This window comes from Falco peregrinus, chromosome 8 (assembly GCF_023634155.1).
Source record: "Falco peregrinus isolate bFalPer1 chromosome 8, bFalPer1.pri, whole genome shotgun sequence".
In the NCBI taxonomy this organism is placed as follows: Eukaryota; Metazoa; Chordata; class Aves; order Falconiformes; family Falconidae; genus Falco; species Falco peregrinus.
In genome coordinates, this window is record NC_073728.1 from 44,141,305 (window position 1) to 44,157,324 (window position 16,020).

At 39.7% G+C, this 16,020-nt stretch overlaps 2 protein-coding genes across 29 annotated transcripts in view; both read right to left on the minus strand.

Annotated features, from left to right (window-relative positions):
• Positions 1-6,771, minus strand: part of WDSUB1 (WD repeat, sterile alpha motif and U-box domain containing 1) — a 32,067-nt gene extending 25,296 nt beyond the window's left edge. For 3 of the 10 annotated variants that reach the window (XR_001226710.3, XR_008748540.1, XM_027785227.2), the window contains exon 1: positions 2,366-6,245. Coding sequence is in view for 7 of the 10 variants with exons in the window: in XM_027785227.2 (XP_027641028.2) it covers positions 2,366-2,763 (398 nt within the window). In the remaining 3 variants the exon portion in view is untranslated. Of the gene's footprint in view, positions 1-2,365; positions 6,452-6,548 lie in introns of those variants that run through there. The other 7 variants (XM_055812878.1, XM_027785229.2, XM_027785225.2 and 4 more) reach the window with 7 other exon arrangements.
• Positions 6,772-8,947: 2,176 nt separating this feature from the next.
• BAZ2B (bromodomain adjacent to zinc finger domain 2B) overlaps positions 8,948-16,020 on the minus strand; it is a 156,774-nt gene continuing 149,701 nt past the window's right edge. For all 19 annotated transcript variants that reach the window (XM_055811648.1, XM_055811658.1, XM_055811657.1 and 16 more), the window contains 3 exons: positions 13,255-13,514; positions 12,329-12,472; positions 8,948-11,056 (listed from right to left, as the gene is read on the minus strand). In XM_055811648.1, the coding sequence (XP_055667623.1) occupies positions 10,903-11,056; positions 12,329-12,472; positions 13,255-13,514 (558 nt within the window). In that variant the 3' untranslated portion in view covers positions 8,948-10,902. The remainder of the gene's footprint in view (positions 11,057-12,328; positions 12,473-13,254; positions 13,515-16,020) is intronic.

Below are 16,020 nucleotides of genomic sequence, written 5' to 3' on the forward strand. Positions count from 1 at the left end.
TGCTCATTCTATTTTGCTGATAGAAATATTATTTACTGCCAGAGGCGTCAAACTTAATGCCAAAGAAGACAAGTCAATAAACTTTGCAGAAAGTCTCTCTAATCAGACCCAAGACCTTCAAAAAAGCATTGATTCCCTTAATTCTATCACTAAGAATACTATCACACTGCGGTGCTTCCCAGTTTTGTATGTGCAATTCTTTTTCATTAGTGCATTTTTAAAACTTTCCTTCTTTCACACAAAAAGCTGCAGATTCTGCTCTGAAAACGTACAGTAAAATAAATGCGTGAACATGTATAGTACTGTTTAAGACTTTCAGGCCAGGTATCAGTATTTAACTACTGAGAGAACGCTTTAAAAAATACACAGAAATTAATCTGCTTTCATGTTCTTCACATCCATCATAGACAAAATCTGAATAGCCATCTTCACAATTTGAACAGACAATTATAACAGTGGAGCTGATAAGGAAAAGCTGGACACCTTTGTTACCATCAGTTGATTTACTCAAGTGTGGTAAAAGGTGTTCTCAGTATCAATACAATCAACTTGTTGCAAAAGCAGCAGAGGACCACAGACTGCCAGTAGATGGTTAACTAAAAATCCTCTGACATTATTTTTAAGTACCTTGACAATTTCTATGTAATATTGATCTCAGGTTTAAGAAAACAGGACCAGTATACTTTTTTATCAGCAATTACAAATGACAATAATAATAAAAAAATCAGCTGAAAACAAATATACACACACATCCCAAAATACATACAATAAACGTTAAGCAGACTACTGTTGGCTTGTTAACACTTTGAAATGAACTTTTAAAGGTGAAGGGGACAGGACCAGAATGTTCAAGTTCTTTGTTGTTTCTTCACAATGGGAACACCAAAGCAGAAAATTTTCTGCTTAAAACAACACAGTTTCTATACAGTCATTATACATTCATCATTCAACTAGGAGGAAATTAAAGGACATAGGTCTAAAACATGCATCACTGCATATATTAACAGCATGTATTTGTAAGAAATTACTTTTCAGTATTTCTGGTTTTTTTGCTGGCAGTACCAAGCATTCCAGATAAATAAAAAAGAAAGTCTTAATGAGTAATACTTCAAAATACATAAACCCTTAGACTTCAGAATACTAATGACTGAAATTCCTAATTTTTCTTAAAACCAAGAAACAGCATGTAATCAGTACCTCTTTATTCTCCTGAAACACATCAACCCTTTCAGTGTTTCTGTATGCACTACAAACAACAAGGTGGAAAAAAATCTATCAAAATTCTGTTTATGGACAGGTTTCCAGATTTACATGACTTCAGATAACTATAATCAATCATTTTGAAAAAACTTACAGTCCTCATCTAAATCACTGCTGTGGAAGGCAAAGGTAGAAAGACCACAAAAGCAGTAACATGCTTGACAGGGGATTACCAAAACCAGACAATTTTGGCTTTTAGAAATGGTTGCTGAAACATCTCACCAACTCTCACAAATTCTTCCTTCCTAACTTTAGGGATGTTGTGTAATTGCTCCTCTAAAGCCTAATTAATGTCTTGCCTAAGTACAGACTACAACGATCAGCCTGAAAACTTTACTGAAATGTAGAGATGTAGAGGAGAACTTTGAAGATCACCCAAAGGTTCATGCTTTTAACTGTGAACATCAATAAAAATACTCATTTGCTTTGTTTCAAGTGCTTATTGGAAACCTATGTGAAATGCTGATTCTCAACTCAATCAGCTCCAATACTCCTTTCTGTCACTGTTACATCTTGAACTGTATGGTTTCAGGATATGTCAATGGTTTCCAAGTTTCTTTGATTGCTGGAAGCTTCCAAGACATTCATGGACTCCACATAGCCTTGTAATTATAAATACTTAACTAAAACTCACTGCATATAAGGCATTTTAAGGCACTCAGCACATTCTGGCTCCACTAACTCACTCTATATTACATATCATAGTTTGCTGATCCACTGTTTACAAACTGGATGCATGCAGTACGCAATGCATCCTCATTTCATGTTAAACCAAAAAAACCCACTTCCATGAGCTTAAAAAACAACAGGATTCAGATGAAAGATAACTTCATAAAAATTAAAGCTTCTTGAGTCTGCATTAACGAGAGAGAGAAGGGGGGGCAGGGGGGAGAGAGGGAGAGGGAGTGGGGAGGGAGAGGGGAGGGGGACGGAAAGAGACTCAGCACTTCTCGCTCTTCTATTGGTAAGTCTTTTGGTCTTCTAAATCCTATTCCCGTTTCTTAGTATTATCAGTGGTGTTAAGTCTTGTACACAGTACAACACGGTACTTAATTTATACTCTTGTCATTGCAAACAAGGCTGTCAAAAAATATCTGGCACTCACCTGTACAGTTTCAACGACCGCATGTTCCAAAGAACAACACTCCCATCCGCTGCCCCTGACACTAGGTGTGTGGACTTGGGAGAAAACCGGCAGACTCTCACAGGACTGCTGCTGGGCTGCTCTAGCACTGCCAGCATCTGCCCATCACGAGTGTCCCACACCATGGTAGTGCCATCTGTTGAACATGAAACTAGAATGTGTCCTGATGGAGAAAAGCAGCAGCAGTGGACAGCGTATGTATGACCTTTTAAAGGCGAGTATGGAAGCTCCATAAAGTTGTTTAAAGAATAAACACGAACTGTTTTGTCCAAGGAACAAGTAGCCAAGCATGATGATGAGAAGGCACAGTAGTTGACATCATCACTATGATCTGCTAAAGTGCGAATTAGTGTCACCATTTTACCTAGTTTCAACAAAAGTATCTGAAAAAAAGTTTAACAGTTAAGAGTTATCATCTCTCCTATTTCATAAATGAAACATGCTACATTAACAAGACACTTTCATGTAAGCATTGTTTTATTTTCAATTAGAGATTAATCCAAGCAATGAGATGAGGGGTTTATGACTTGGTAGCATTAACCTATTTAAACTTTCAATGTCGACTAGCAATTCCACAGTACAACATGCAAGATTACATAGCAGTCACTTGGTCTTAAAAGCAGTGGTGAAACAAGTTATTCTAGTATATAACTTATGCTAAGAAGTTTGCCACTACTCAAATTTATTATTTGCATCTACACTAGACACAATGGAATAAATAGGCACTATAAAAGATGATCAAAGCATTAATTAGGGTTGCACCAGGAATACAGAAACAGAGAATGGTGTGGGTTCAAGGGACCTTTAGAGATCATCTAGTCCAACTACCCTGCCATGGGCTGGGACATCTTCCACTATACCAGGCTGCTTCAAGTCCCATCTGACACTTCCAGAGATGGGGCATCCACAGCTTCTCTGCTCCAGTGTCTCACCACACTCATAGTCAGAATTTCTTCCTCACACCCAGTCTAAACCTATCTTCTTCCCGTTTATATCCACTGCCCCTTGCCCTGTCACTGCAGGCCCCGGTAAAAGGTTTCTCCATCTTTCTTATGATCCTCCTTTATAAGTAGAAAGGCCCCAGTCAGGTCTCCCCCACAGCCTTCTCCTCCCCAGGCTGAACAAGCCCAGCTCTCTCAGCCTGTCTCTACAGCAGAGGGGCTCCAGCCTTCTGAGCATCTCCATGGCCTCCTCTGGACCCGCTCCGACAGGTCCGTGTCTTCCTTGTACCGGGGACCCCAGAGCTGGATGTAGGGCTCCGGGGGAGCTGAGCAGAGGGGCAGAATCTCCTCCCTCAACCTGCTGGCCCTGATGCAGCAGCACCTGAAAAGAAAAAATTATTTTGATGCAGCCCAGAATATGGCTGCATTTCTGGGGTGCAGGCACATGCTGCTGGCTCATAGCTACTTTTTCATCTACTCAGTATTCCCGTGTCCTCCTTTGCAGGGCTGATCTTACTTAGTCCATTCGTTCCCCATTCTGTACTGGTACTGGGGATTGCCCTGACCCAGGTGCAGGGCCTTGCACATGATCTTTTTGAACTTCACGAGCTGGTCCACTTCTCAAGCCTCAAGCTGGCATCTCTCCCCTCTAGTGTGTCAACCACACCACACAGTTTAGTAGTGTCAGCAAACCTGCTGAGGGTCCACTTGATCCCAGCATCCATGTTGCCAATGGTGTTAAACAGCACCGGTCCCAACACTGACCCCTGAGGAACACCACTTGTCACTGGTCTCCACCTGGACATCAAGCCATTGTCCACAACTCTTTGTGTGTGACCATCCAGCTAATTCCTCATTCACTGAGTGGTCCATCCATCAAATCCACACCTCTTCAGTTTAGAGACAAGGATGTCATGCAGGACAGTGTCAAATGCTTTGCACAAGTCCAGGCAGATGATGTCAGTTTCTCATCCCTCATCTACAAAAGCTGTAACCCTGTCATAGAAGGCCATCAAATTTTTCAGGTGTGATCTGCCCTTAGTGAAGCCATGTTGGCTGTCACCAGTCACACCTCCTTATTTTCCATGTGCCTTTGCACAGTTTCCAGGAGGATCTGCTCCATGATCTTGCTGGGCACAGAGGTAAGACTGATCAGCCTGTAGTTCCCCAGGTCTTTTTTTTTTCCCCCTTTTCCAGTCAGTGGGAACTTCCAACAGACTGCCATGACTTCTCAGATATGATGAATAGTAGCTTGGCCACTTCGTCCTCCGCTTCCCTCAGGACCTGCAGATGCATGTCATCAGGTCCCATGGACTTGTGCAACTTCAGGTTCCTTAGATGGTCTCAAACCTGATCTGCTACAGCAGGCAGCTCTTCATTCTTGCAGTCCCTGCCATCGCCTTCTGACTTGGGCGGTGTGGCTGGAGCACTTGCCAGTGAAGATGGAGGCAAAAAAGTCATTGAGTACCTCAGCCTTCCCCATGTCCCAGGTAATCAAGTCTCCCGTTTCCTTCCAGAGAAGGCCCACATTTTCTCTAGTCTTCCTCTTATTACCAACACACCAACAGAAGCTTTTCCAGTTGCCCTTGATGTTCCTGCCAGATTAAATTCTATTAGAGCTTTAGCTTTGCTAACCTGATCCTTAACTGCTTGGACAATTTCTCTGTATTCCTCCCAGATTACCTGTTCTTGCTTCTACCCTGTGTAGGCTTCCTTTTCGTATTTGAGTTTGTCCAGGAGCTCCCTTCTGCTAGGCAGCAATGCTAGTGATAGCAAAACATCATAAAAACACCAACAACAGGCTTGTGCTACCAATCAGAGATTTGACCCAATGTTCATGTAAAGCAAACATCACATATTCAGTAACAAATTTGTTAAAATATGAATATTAAGAGGTGATGAGAAGGTGGTGGACATCTCCAGAAATGCATCTGCTGATATGCAAAACAACAAAAGAAAAGGTGAACTCCATGCACATTTTCCCAGTACTTAAGACTGCTGGGACCAGTTTAGATCTCAGCATCAGACAAGCAATTTACACCACTGATGCCCAGAAACACCCCAAAAAGGTACGTTCCAAACAGTTCCTCCTCATGCTGCAGATCGCGGTCACACTTCCTGAGAACAAAGAAGCACAGAGCCAAAAGGAAGTGCCTGTAACTCTTAAAAGTTGCTTATGCTGAACAAAAGCAGTAATGCTATTTATACTGAGTTAACTTGTCTAAAACAGCAGGATATTAAGTGCTTCATTCTGAACAATAATTTCAGAACTGAGGCAACTACAAACAGGTGTGGTTCTATATATATATATACACACACATGTCCATATACATGTGGTCACATTAATATGTATAAATGTATGCACATATACATGTCTATACATGTATATATAAGGTGTATATAGAAAGATAAAATAACTGTTCCCTTCAGGCAGCGTATGCATGCCAATTTAGTTAAAGATCAGACCTCTGACTGCTCTTTTAGCTTCAGGATTCTCCTACTTTTACTACTGTTCCCTTTAAACCCATTAAACAGATTAAGTACTGGCAATAACATCTCTTATCTGTAGAAGGAAAACGAACATACTTCCTTCAGCTATCAGAAAGTAAGATGTCAACCTGAGCTCGGTATCTGGAATGACGAGGCTGAAAAAGGCACCTTACTCTCGTTGTGATGAGAATTTCAGGAACAGAAAAGTAAACCTAGGAACGAGAAGTCTCAGGTATCTACAGTTTAAAGTAGCTGAGGGAGCAAGGAGAACCTGGATCACTTGTCGCCAGACACGCGTAGCGCTGCAGCGTTCCCTCCTCCAGCGGCTCGCTCGCTCCGAGCCCACAGGCCTCCGCCAGCTGCTGGCAGAAAACGCTGCAGCAGCTCCAGGCGTGACTGCCACCCGCCTCCAGCCACCCGCAGGCACGCGCGGCCGGGGCAGCGGCACAGGCCGGCGGGCGCCTCCCCCAGCTCCGGCGGGGTCCCTGCGCCGGGGCCCAGCCGCGCGCAGCGGCTCGGAGGGACACCACACCCGCCCAGGGTCCGCCGCCCCTCGAGGGCACGGGAGTGCTGCGCACGCGCCTGGACGCGGGCCCAACCGGAGCACTCCCGCCGCGCAGAGCCGCCACACAGGCCAGCGCCGCTGCGCACGCGCAAGCCTCTCCCCAGTCCGCCCCCCCCTTGTCTGCGTGGTACGGCCCGCTCCGGCTCACCGCGCCCTGGCCGCGGGGGGGTGGACTCGGCCGCTCCCCTCCCCTCCCCTCGCCGCGGCCGTGCGAGGTCCTTTTGCCCCGCTGCGACCGCAGCCCTTGCCCAGACCCTTTCCACTTCACAGATTCGGTGGCCTAGAGCCACCCGTGACCCGCAGCCGCTGTGTCTGCTCGAGCACGCCCTGCCGCTGTGCGACACGGGCCCCCACCTGAGGACTGAGGGGCGGCGCGGGGCAGATGAGCTGCGGACGTTGCTGGACCCGAGAGCTGATTGGCTGGCGCCAGTGCCTGTCACTCCAGGGCCAGCTCCAGCGGCGGCGGGGCGTGCCGAGGCTGCGCGCGCAGCCGGTGGCAGGGGCGGCGCGAGTGTCCCCGCCTGCCGCGGGGCGCCGCGCCTGCCAATGCCTGAGGGCAGCTGCGACCAACAGCTTAATTAAAGGGGTTTCAAATAAAGCTCCCCCCAACCGCATCACTGCCCTTTTCACATGCAGATACATGCAAAATACACGGTTTATCGCAGCACCTACGTTACTGAGGAAAATGAAGTCACTGTCTTGGTATCACTTTCCCCAGGAAACATTCCCCTCCATGCACTGGGCCACTTCGGAACCTGTAAGATGCCGCATTCTGTTTTGTGGTATGTGTCACCTGACGGCACGCTGTTTTATTCACTGTCTGGTGACTGTCCATTAATTATTTGAATGATAGATGATGGCTAGTATTCAGTCTTATTTCACGTGCTGCATTGATTCAGCAATCCTGAATTTTCACACATTGTAAATATATGCTACTAAATAAAACACTTCCTGGCCATAAACTGCTACAGGCTTCCTTACTGAAGAGGAGTGTAGACAGCTGATTGTGACTACCATACCAATACACTTAAAAGACTGTTCCATATTATTTTACAGACAGGAAACCTGAAATTACTTGCTAAGTAAGACATTGACAATCAGTAGCATGCCCAGAATTTTAGCTACAATCAGTTCTAGTAACGATGATTAGTTTGGATAATACAAGCAATGGAAGTTTGTGCAATAAAATATAACAAATTCATTTTTCTGAATGTAATGTACCGGCTATAAAAACTTCTGGTTAACTTTGAAATTCTAGGCTCAAGGTAGTTTAAATAGCATAATTGTGGCTTTCCTGATGTCGGTCTTTAGCCCTCAGTTTGCAGGCACAGTTTTGGTAAAATCCGACATCAAGGAATGATACAGGTTGAACAAACCAGGTCCTCTAGGCTACCCATTCACCATTTTACATAAAATTACTGTTCCTCAGATGCCTGTGCCCATTCACAGTTAACAGAGCACCCCCTACCCTTCCAATTGTCAGTAGGAAGCAACAGAAATAATATTTAAAAAAGAAAAAAAAGAATAAAGAAAAAGCTTTAGACCCCTTTTTAAAGATACATACTTTGTCCAAGACAACTGCAACTCCAGATTTTCAGCTACTTCTGTATCATTCAGTTTTTTTCAAAGAGATGCCAAGAGATAAAATAGAACCCATGCTCACAACCAGAACACTCTTCATGGAGCACCATTAACAGTATTTTAAAATAAAAGAGTTTGACAGCTTGTCAATAAATTCTCTAAACCAAGACCAACATACTTCATTTAAAAAGGAAGAGCGCACGATGGAAAAACTTTTCCTTTAAGAAAACTGACAGACAGAAACATCAACAGGAGAGAAAGTTAGTAAAAAATGTTAAGCATATTTTTCTAGTCGTTAAATCTCAGCTTTTTTCTATGGAGATATATGATGGCATGTGTACGATTCAACCTTGCCATTAAAATACAGTTAATTCCTGTAAATTCAATTTTACTGAAACAGTAATGAAGACACTGGCTGCTAAGTGCGCAAAGCAATACATTGGTCATGTCCATTTAAGAAAGGTGATGCCTGTCTGACTGTCACAGCTATAGCAGCTGTTACCACCTGAACTTTCCCAGCTGTTCAGATAGATTAGGATACAAGCTGAAAAAACGTAACCATGTATGCAGTGTAGCTAGTAACGTTGTTCTGACTTTCCAGAAAACTAGTATTACATTTAGTATGGCAGATAAAGCATTAACCTGTACAGAATGTGAGAAAGAAATCAATTTTTTGGCATCAAATAAATAGTTTTCCAAATAATCTAAGCATAGTTGTAACACTCTTAGAAGCATACCATCATATGTTCAAAACACTGATTTATCTTCACATCTCTGGAACATGTCAGCAAACCTTTTATTGATGTCTTCAGAAAGGAGATGAAAATGGAAGGTGTGAAGCAGTCAGTGGTGGAGCTCATGTTAGAATGCAAGAGTGCCTGACACCCAAATGTGAGTATTTTATTCTAGGTAACACAAATTATTCTAACAGCACATCAGAAAAGAAAAATATTATTGAACCAGATGTTCTGGGGAGGACAACGGAAACAAAAGTTTTATTAAAAATCAGGCATTGACTGTTCTTTCTCAGCAGAGACAAGAAGTACAATGGCAAGGAAGTATATAAAACAAGGCTTAAAGACTCAAACATGGAAGGGCTAGTTTAAAAGCAAAAAACAGCACTTCCCCCCAAAAAAACCCCAACCCAAAACATTACTTGGTGAGGAAGCGATCAGCACTGGAGTTCCACAATATTCATTTGTAATTCTGTGTGCTTCAGTCAGAGCAAGGATTATGATTCCTGCCCGTCCACAGACCAGAAAAAGAACAAAACCTTAAACGGACAGTGGTTTTCAGAAACATTACATGTGGCATCTATTTAAATTATCATGTGCATTTACACTGTAGCAACAGTAAACAGGACTGGCAAAACCAGGTCAAACACTAGGCAGCCCAATGGTTATACCTGAAGGCCTCAGCTAACGTTATTTACACTCACTGCACTCTGACTGCTTGGCAATGGCTTCTGTTTGAATTACCATTAAAAGGCCAGGAGAATTAGATGCGTCATAGTAAGAACTGAACGTTAAATGCAAGGCTCCCAAGATATTAAAAAAATCCTGTATACACAGGATCTGAAGTATAAAATCGCCAAGAAAATCTGGTTTGCAAAACAGTCTTTTATTGTATCCGTGCCACACATACTAGTGAAAAATAACACTCCTAAAAAAGGAAAACAAAAAGAATGCTACCTTTCCACAACATTTCTTTTAAATAAAACTTCAAGTACTGTTACATTAGTACAAAAAAAATTCTGATCTATCTGCCCCAACAGGCCACCACAACACACAGTAGATAAAACACAGTGGTTACAAATGTCTTTGTTATTTCTGTGGCAAGGCAAATGGAGGGAAATGTTTCTATGAAAAAATATTGTGTGCGTAGGAAATTGTCACAATTTTATTCCACATGGATACAAATGATTATACTTGAATTTGAGGCCGTGGTGGCTTGAAATTATATAACAAAATAGAAAAAATGGAAAACTAATATCCCCTACACCCTGTTTTAAAGGCAGGCACTACCAAGATTAAGGAGACTCCACAGTGTTGGTAGAGGATAATTACTGTACAAGCCATATAGCTATAATTACCTTAAGACTAAAATAAAATGCTACCATCCTCCTAAGGCATAAACAATAATGTCTGCAAACAATATGTACACATCATACATATTTAAAACAAGACTTAATATAAACAATAATGAACAGTATATACATGTCTCAATTTTTCTTCACTGTCTTGAAATACAATTTAACTACACAAGTGATCCAGCAACATATATATAAATGTACTTGTAACTCTACAGTAAAGTTTAATTTTTAGTGCTTTTACAGCACAACAGTGTAAACAGTTTTACTTGGCTTTGTTTTATATTTTAAAACATTCCTTGTTGTATTTTCAAGATTTAAAGCAATTTTCTAATTCTTCCTTTTCACAGAAAACGAAGATTCTGAATGCTGTATAATCATAAATAATTCATAAAATTAAATACATTCACTAAAAAATAAACTACAAAGTAAAAAAATGAAAAATAGATATTTATTGAAAGGGAAAAGAGAACCATTTCCCCAAGTAGAGCTCTGGTGGTTGAATATTCAGTGCGTTTTGATATATTTTAAATTGCTATTGCACTATAACACCCCTTTCTTTGAAATTCTTTGGGTGTGCTTCCCTGTTCTACCTAAATTAGTTTGTTAAAACACACAACCCAATAACCAAGGGGCCATGGTTGCTGTAGGAGTGAAGCCTTTAGAACTAGTATCACAACTCTGTGATATTTTAAATGAAAAAAACAGTCATTAGTTATGCATGTGCCTTGCACTTTCATGTAAATACAGTTCACATTGCTGGTCTTATCAGTCCTCATTTAATGGAAAAAAGAAAAAAAAAGAGAAAGAGAAAGAAAGACTTCTGGTAACTTCAGCTCACTTTGAAAATCTCTGTCCATTTTTTTTCAAAATACTTCCTCATGTTGTGGCCAGCCCTGCCTATGTCAGAATCATCTTCATTAAAGGTTTCACAGTTGTCAAAAACAAGCCTGACATCTAGCGAAAATGCTTCAAGGTTAGGGTACCTGAAAGAAGAAAAAGGTGAGTGACTTTTAGAACATGGAGAATCAAAGGGGAAAAACACTTCAACTACATGAGAAAGAACTACCTTAACATCAGTGAATTTACAACCAGCCACAGAATATTCAATGGATGTTGTACATGTTAATTATGATTTTTTAGTTTTAATTTAAATATTAACAAGAAAATGAACATCAGTGGAAGGAAATACTCTTTTGTCATTGTATTTGTTAATCTTCCTCAAAAACTCCAGAAGTTAGAATTTCAAGCCCATACTGGAAAAAAAAAAATTTTTTTCATTAACCTTCCCCTTCCTTTCAATAGCTTTCTAGGTAAAATGCTATGGCTGTTTTCCATTTATTCATCTATTCTTGGGGTCAAGTCCTTTCAAAGTAAGTGTTGAGTACACTACATTTACGTAAAAAGAGGAATAACCAGGTACAAAAATGTTGCCCAGATCAATCCTGCAACATTGTCTTTGTTATTGTTTTCACTATCCTGAATATACATGGCCCAGTGTTCCAATATTCACAGGAATTATTATTTAAAAGAAAGACATTGAAAGTTACAAGTCTACCAATACGAACAAGCATGTGTGGAGCATTTAAAGTGCACATTCAAGGGAGAAAAAGCCTGAAGAGGTTAAAAAGCTCTAGTTATACTAGGAAATTCACTTTGTGTGCAACTGGCAGATGCTGAGGAGGGTCAGTCTTTAGAGATGACAAAATTTTCTTTGGTGGTGGCGAGACATTAGAGCACAGGGCTGTAACAAGGAGGGAAGGGGAACAGAGGCAAGTAGTGTCTTTTTCTTTTTAAAAAAGTTGTGGAGTCTAATTCTAGGACTATAAAATGATTAACCACCATTACTGAAATGCCACCTGGCTTCCCACAACAGAGGAACAAATTCGCTCCACAGCTGCAACATCATTTACAGGGACCTCCACTAGCTTAAAGCCCACAGAGTTGGTTCTTGCTTACATGTAATAACATTATGATGTCTCAATGAGGAAAGATGAGGAAATAAAAGTTTTTCCTGTTGTTCTATTTTGTGCATTTGACCTGGCAGTTTTACTGGTTTTCAGCCAGTTTCACAGGTTCTCCCACCTAACATGCTATTTCACTTAGATATAGCAAAGTCAAAAGTATACAGTTAAAGAAGTGATCACAGGGGTGCTCAAGCAGGCAGATTGAAATAGTTTAGCTTTAAAAAATGTACTGTATTTCAGTGTTTAAATATTTTAAAAATGTAAAGTAAAATTTACAATAGGTTTACTTACTGTCCACTGTTTAGCTTGTCTCTAATGGTGGAAAAGTCCATAGGTTTTTTAATAACTTTCTTATAACCAGGAACAAGTTTCAAGTTTACAGGAAGTAAGAAAGGCCAGGCATCTTCGTGAGTTTCCAATTCTGAGAGAATCATGCTGAATAAAACAAGATTTTAAATCAGTATTTTTAAGCTATTAATATATCCACAGATGTTTTTCACCATTCCTCAATTCATCACATACTGCCAACCCATTCACTTTATAAAAGGAAAGCACTTCATTCTGTGCCCTGTGCAAGGCTCAGAACAACGCTGATGAAGATGACATCTTACCCGTGTATTTAAAATTGCATTAAGTTATCTCCAGGCAACCTATGTAAGATCAAATTCTAGTGATCAACATTCTGAAAGAAAAATGCAGCCCTGCAACTTCAGTATTAAAACCTCAATGTAAACCATCTGCAAACAAGTAAAACAGGTGCTAATACTGGTTTTCCAAAACTGTGACAAGGCCAAACTGTGTCACTTTTGACTGACCAGCAATACTACAAACGAAGATGCATTCCCATTCCCGTCTCCTCCTGTGTAATGCAACACCTTTTGGACAGAGTGGATTAATGATCTTTGCAACATTTGAGAAAGCTGCCAGTACCACTGCTGTCAGGTTCCTTTCTTCCCATTCTTGGAAGGGCATGGAGGACCAGATTTCACAGACGACATTCCAGTATTTGGTTACATTCCTCTTGAGTTTCATTACCAAATACAGCAGTTACTCCAGCATGCACACATTAAATCCTTTATATATACACTCAAATTATCAAAACCTGTATGGGATATGTGACAAAAATGGGGTCCTTGTTCCCCAGAACACAGATACAAAGAATCAGGCATTACTTGTTTCAACAACACTTACCCAAAGTTTAGAATTTGTCACTTTACCTGCATATAGCCAGGTCCTTGGAGTCATCTCTTTTAGGTTTCTTAATAGCAGTGAAATTTTCTTGCTTTAATTGGATTACAGAAACATTTTCATCTATTTTTCTTTTTTTAGGTTCTGTTTTCCCTCTTTTTAAAGAGGCGCTTGTAGTTGCAGAATCTTCATCCTCTGTATCTCCTGCTAATTTCCTGCTTCTCTTTTGTTCATTGCTTTTTTTTCCTTTGATTTGAAGTTTTTTTATTTTTAGAGTTTGACCACTTGCCTACAATAGAGAGAACTGAAATAAGCAATAACCAAGAAATTACAGAAACCTCTGTTATTATTGATAGGCAGGAATGAAGATCAGATAAACAGATGCACCAAAATGTTTAATACCAGAGATTATTCATTTTTTGCTCCTCTCTAAAGGCAAGTAAGGCTGTAGAAATTCCTGTTACTAGTGATTCAGGTTCTCAACTTGTGACAATATAAAAGCACCTGACCTGCAGATTGGTAAAACAGTGGCTCCTAACAAGCCAGGCTGGCATACTTTTTATACAAAGATCTGTCTATTCCTAAAATGACTGTTATAATCACAGCTGGAATAGTATTATTCATTTTCAAGCAACGATATTTTTTGCAAGGTAAGGAAAACTGGAAAAGGGTTATTAAAAAAGTCACGGACAGGATCAATTGATTTAAAGATTAAAAGCTAGATATGAAAGATATAGATAGCTTGGCTACAAGACAATTGCAGGAGGATGTATAAGGAGTATGACAATACAAGAATGCTGCTAAATGGGAAAAAAGGAACATATTTAATATACAACTATTTATAATACACAATTATTTATAGACAGTAAGATGAAATTAAGGGGTACGCTTAAGATGAAAGAAGTTGTTATGGGTATTAACAGCACTGTAATGTGGCACAGTATTTGAAGACCTCATTCTGATCATCAGAATAGGACCTTTGTGGAACGTCAAGTCAAGCATGTGATGCCATTGAAAAGACTTGACAGTCAAAGAATGACAGGATAAAGCAATTTTCAGGAAGAGAGCCAGCATCAAAAGTACTAAGTTGCACCTGTGCTACTAAGACTACTTTAGATAGTGTGAACAATTTTTGAACTGTAACATTTATATTTTATATTCTCCTATCAAAACACTATGGTTTTAAAGTTGTCTAAGCCTGTATTTTTATAATATACTTTTCCAGAGGTAAGAATATGCAGATTTTGCTGCCTGCTATTACTACACGATTTCTTTATTTCACGTATGTCATAAATGACTTTCTTAAGCATGCGGCACTGATTGTAACTAGCATGGTGAAAACTGTAGTCAAGTTTGTACAAATCAGATGAGATGGATGAATGCACCAATATGAAAAAATGCATGTTGTGTATAGAGTTACTTTTGCTTAACACAGAACACTGGAAATATCTGTAAATAATTGCACTCTCTGAACACAACTCTGTATCATCACTATGTTCGTGGTCCAAGAACAGAAAAACAGTCCAAGTACATCAGTTGACATGGCAATTGAAAAGGAATGCTGATTTTCAGCCATTTGGTTAAAAACACAATGTAAGGCAATGTGAACAGATCAACCATAATCACCTAAGACCTGACTTTCAGACATTCTGTGAATATTCATTTTAAGTAGGTGTAATGGCAGATACTCGTGTTTTTCTTGGTTTAGACAAGAAAAAAAAAAAAGTTGAGTTAAATTATGATAACATAATTTATAGCTAGTCTTCAACAAAAGTTTCAATGTTTTGCAGAATACTGAATCAATATTCAACGTGTTTTAAAGTTCTGCTGGAATTTCACCTTAAATTTCTGTCACCTTTACATCTATAGCTTTCAGCCAAATTTGGGACAGGAAAAAACCACCAAACCAACAAAACCCACCAAAATGAGAACCCCACCCCCACATTTTTCTGTTATATTAAACCCAGTAGTTGGGGCAGGGGGGGAAGAGGGAAATATCAAGAGAAATGATTGGGTAAGTTACAGCATGATAGGGTACTTTCTATCTTTATAACAAGGTAAGTTGTAATATAACAACGATGACAGAAAAAGTTACAGCATGAGTTAACCCCTTATAAACTACTACACAATCAATTCTCAACAGTAACCTGTTTCTATTACTTCTGTTGGACATAACAATTTAAAAAACAATTTGTCTTCCTTACCACTTTGTGGAAGACACACAGAAAAAAGGATCACATTGAGAATAACCAAAAAAAATACAAAATTGAGTGTTTACTGTAAAGCTACTTCTTCAGTTACATTGTTCACAGGTAATGGTAGAAAAAATAAGTTTTGCAAAAAATGCATTTAATTTTAGGACTAACTAGGGATGGGAACATTGTGAACTTCTAAGCAACACTAACTGCTAATTCAGTCATTTCAATGGAGCTATTCTAAAGTTCTATTTAGACTATTGCTCTTGGGAGAGGAAAAAAACCCAAACCAAACCTCACAGGAAACATACACAGACTGACTCTCTAATGTACTGCGTACCAAAAACCTAAAACTAAAGTATGTTGTACAAAAATGACAGAAAAGTATTTTCTCTGATTTTTCTTTTCAAAGAGAATCTAAGACATTGGTCTGTCAACACTTCAAAATTAATCTTGAAAGACAAATACTGAAAAAATTCTAAAAGAGAAATAAAAAAACATGGTATTGAATCAGCAAAAAAAATCTGTACCTACTTAAATTTAAAAAAATACAGTTTAAAACAAATAAAACTGTAGCCTTTACTGCCACTAAAATCCAAG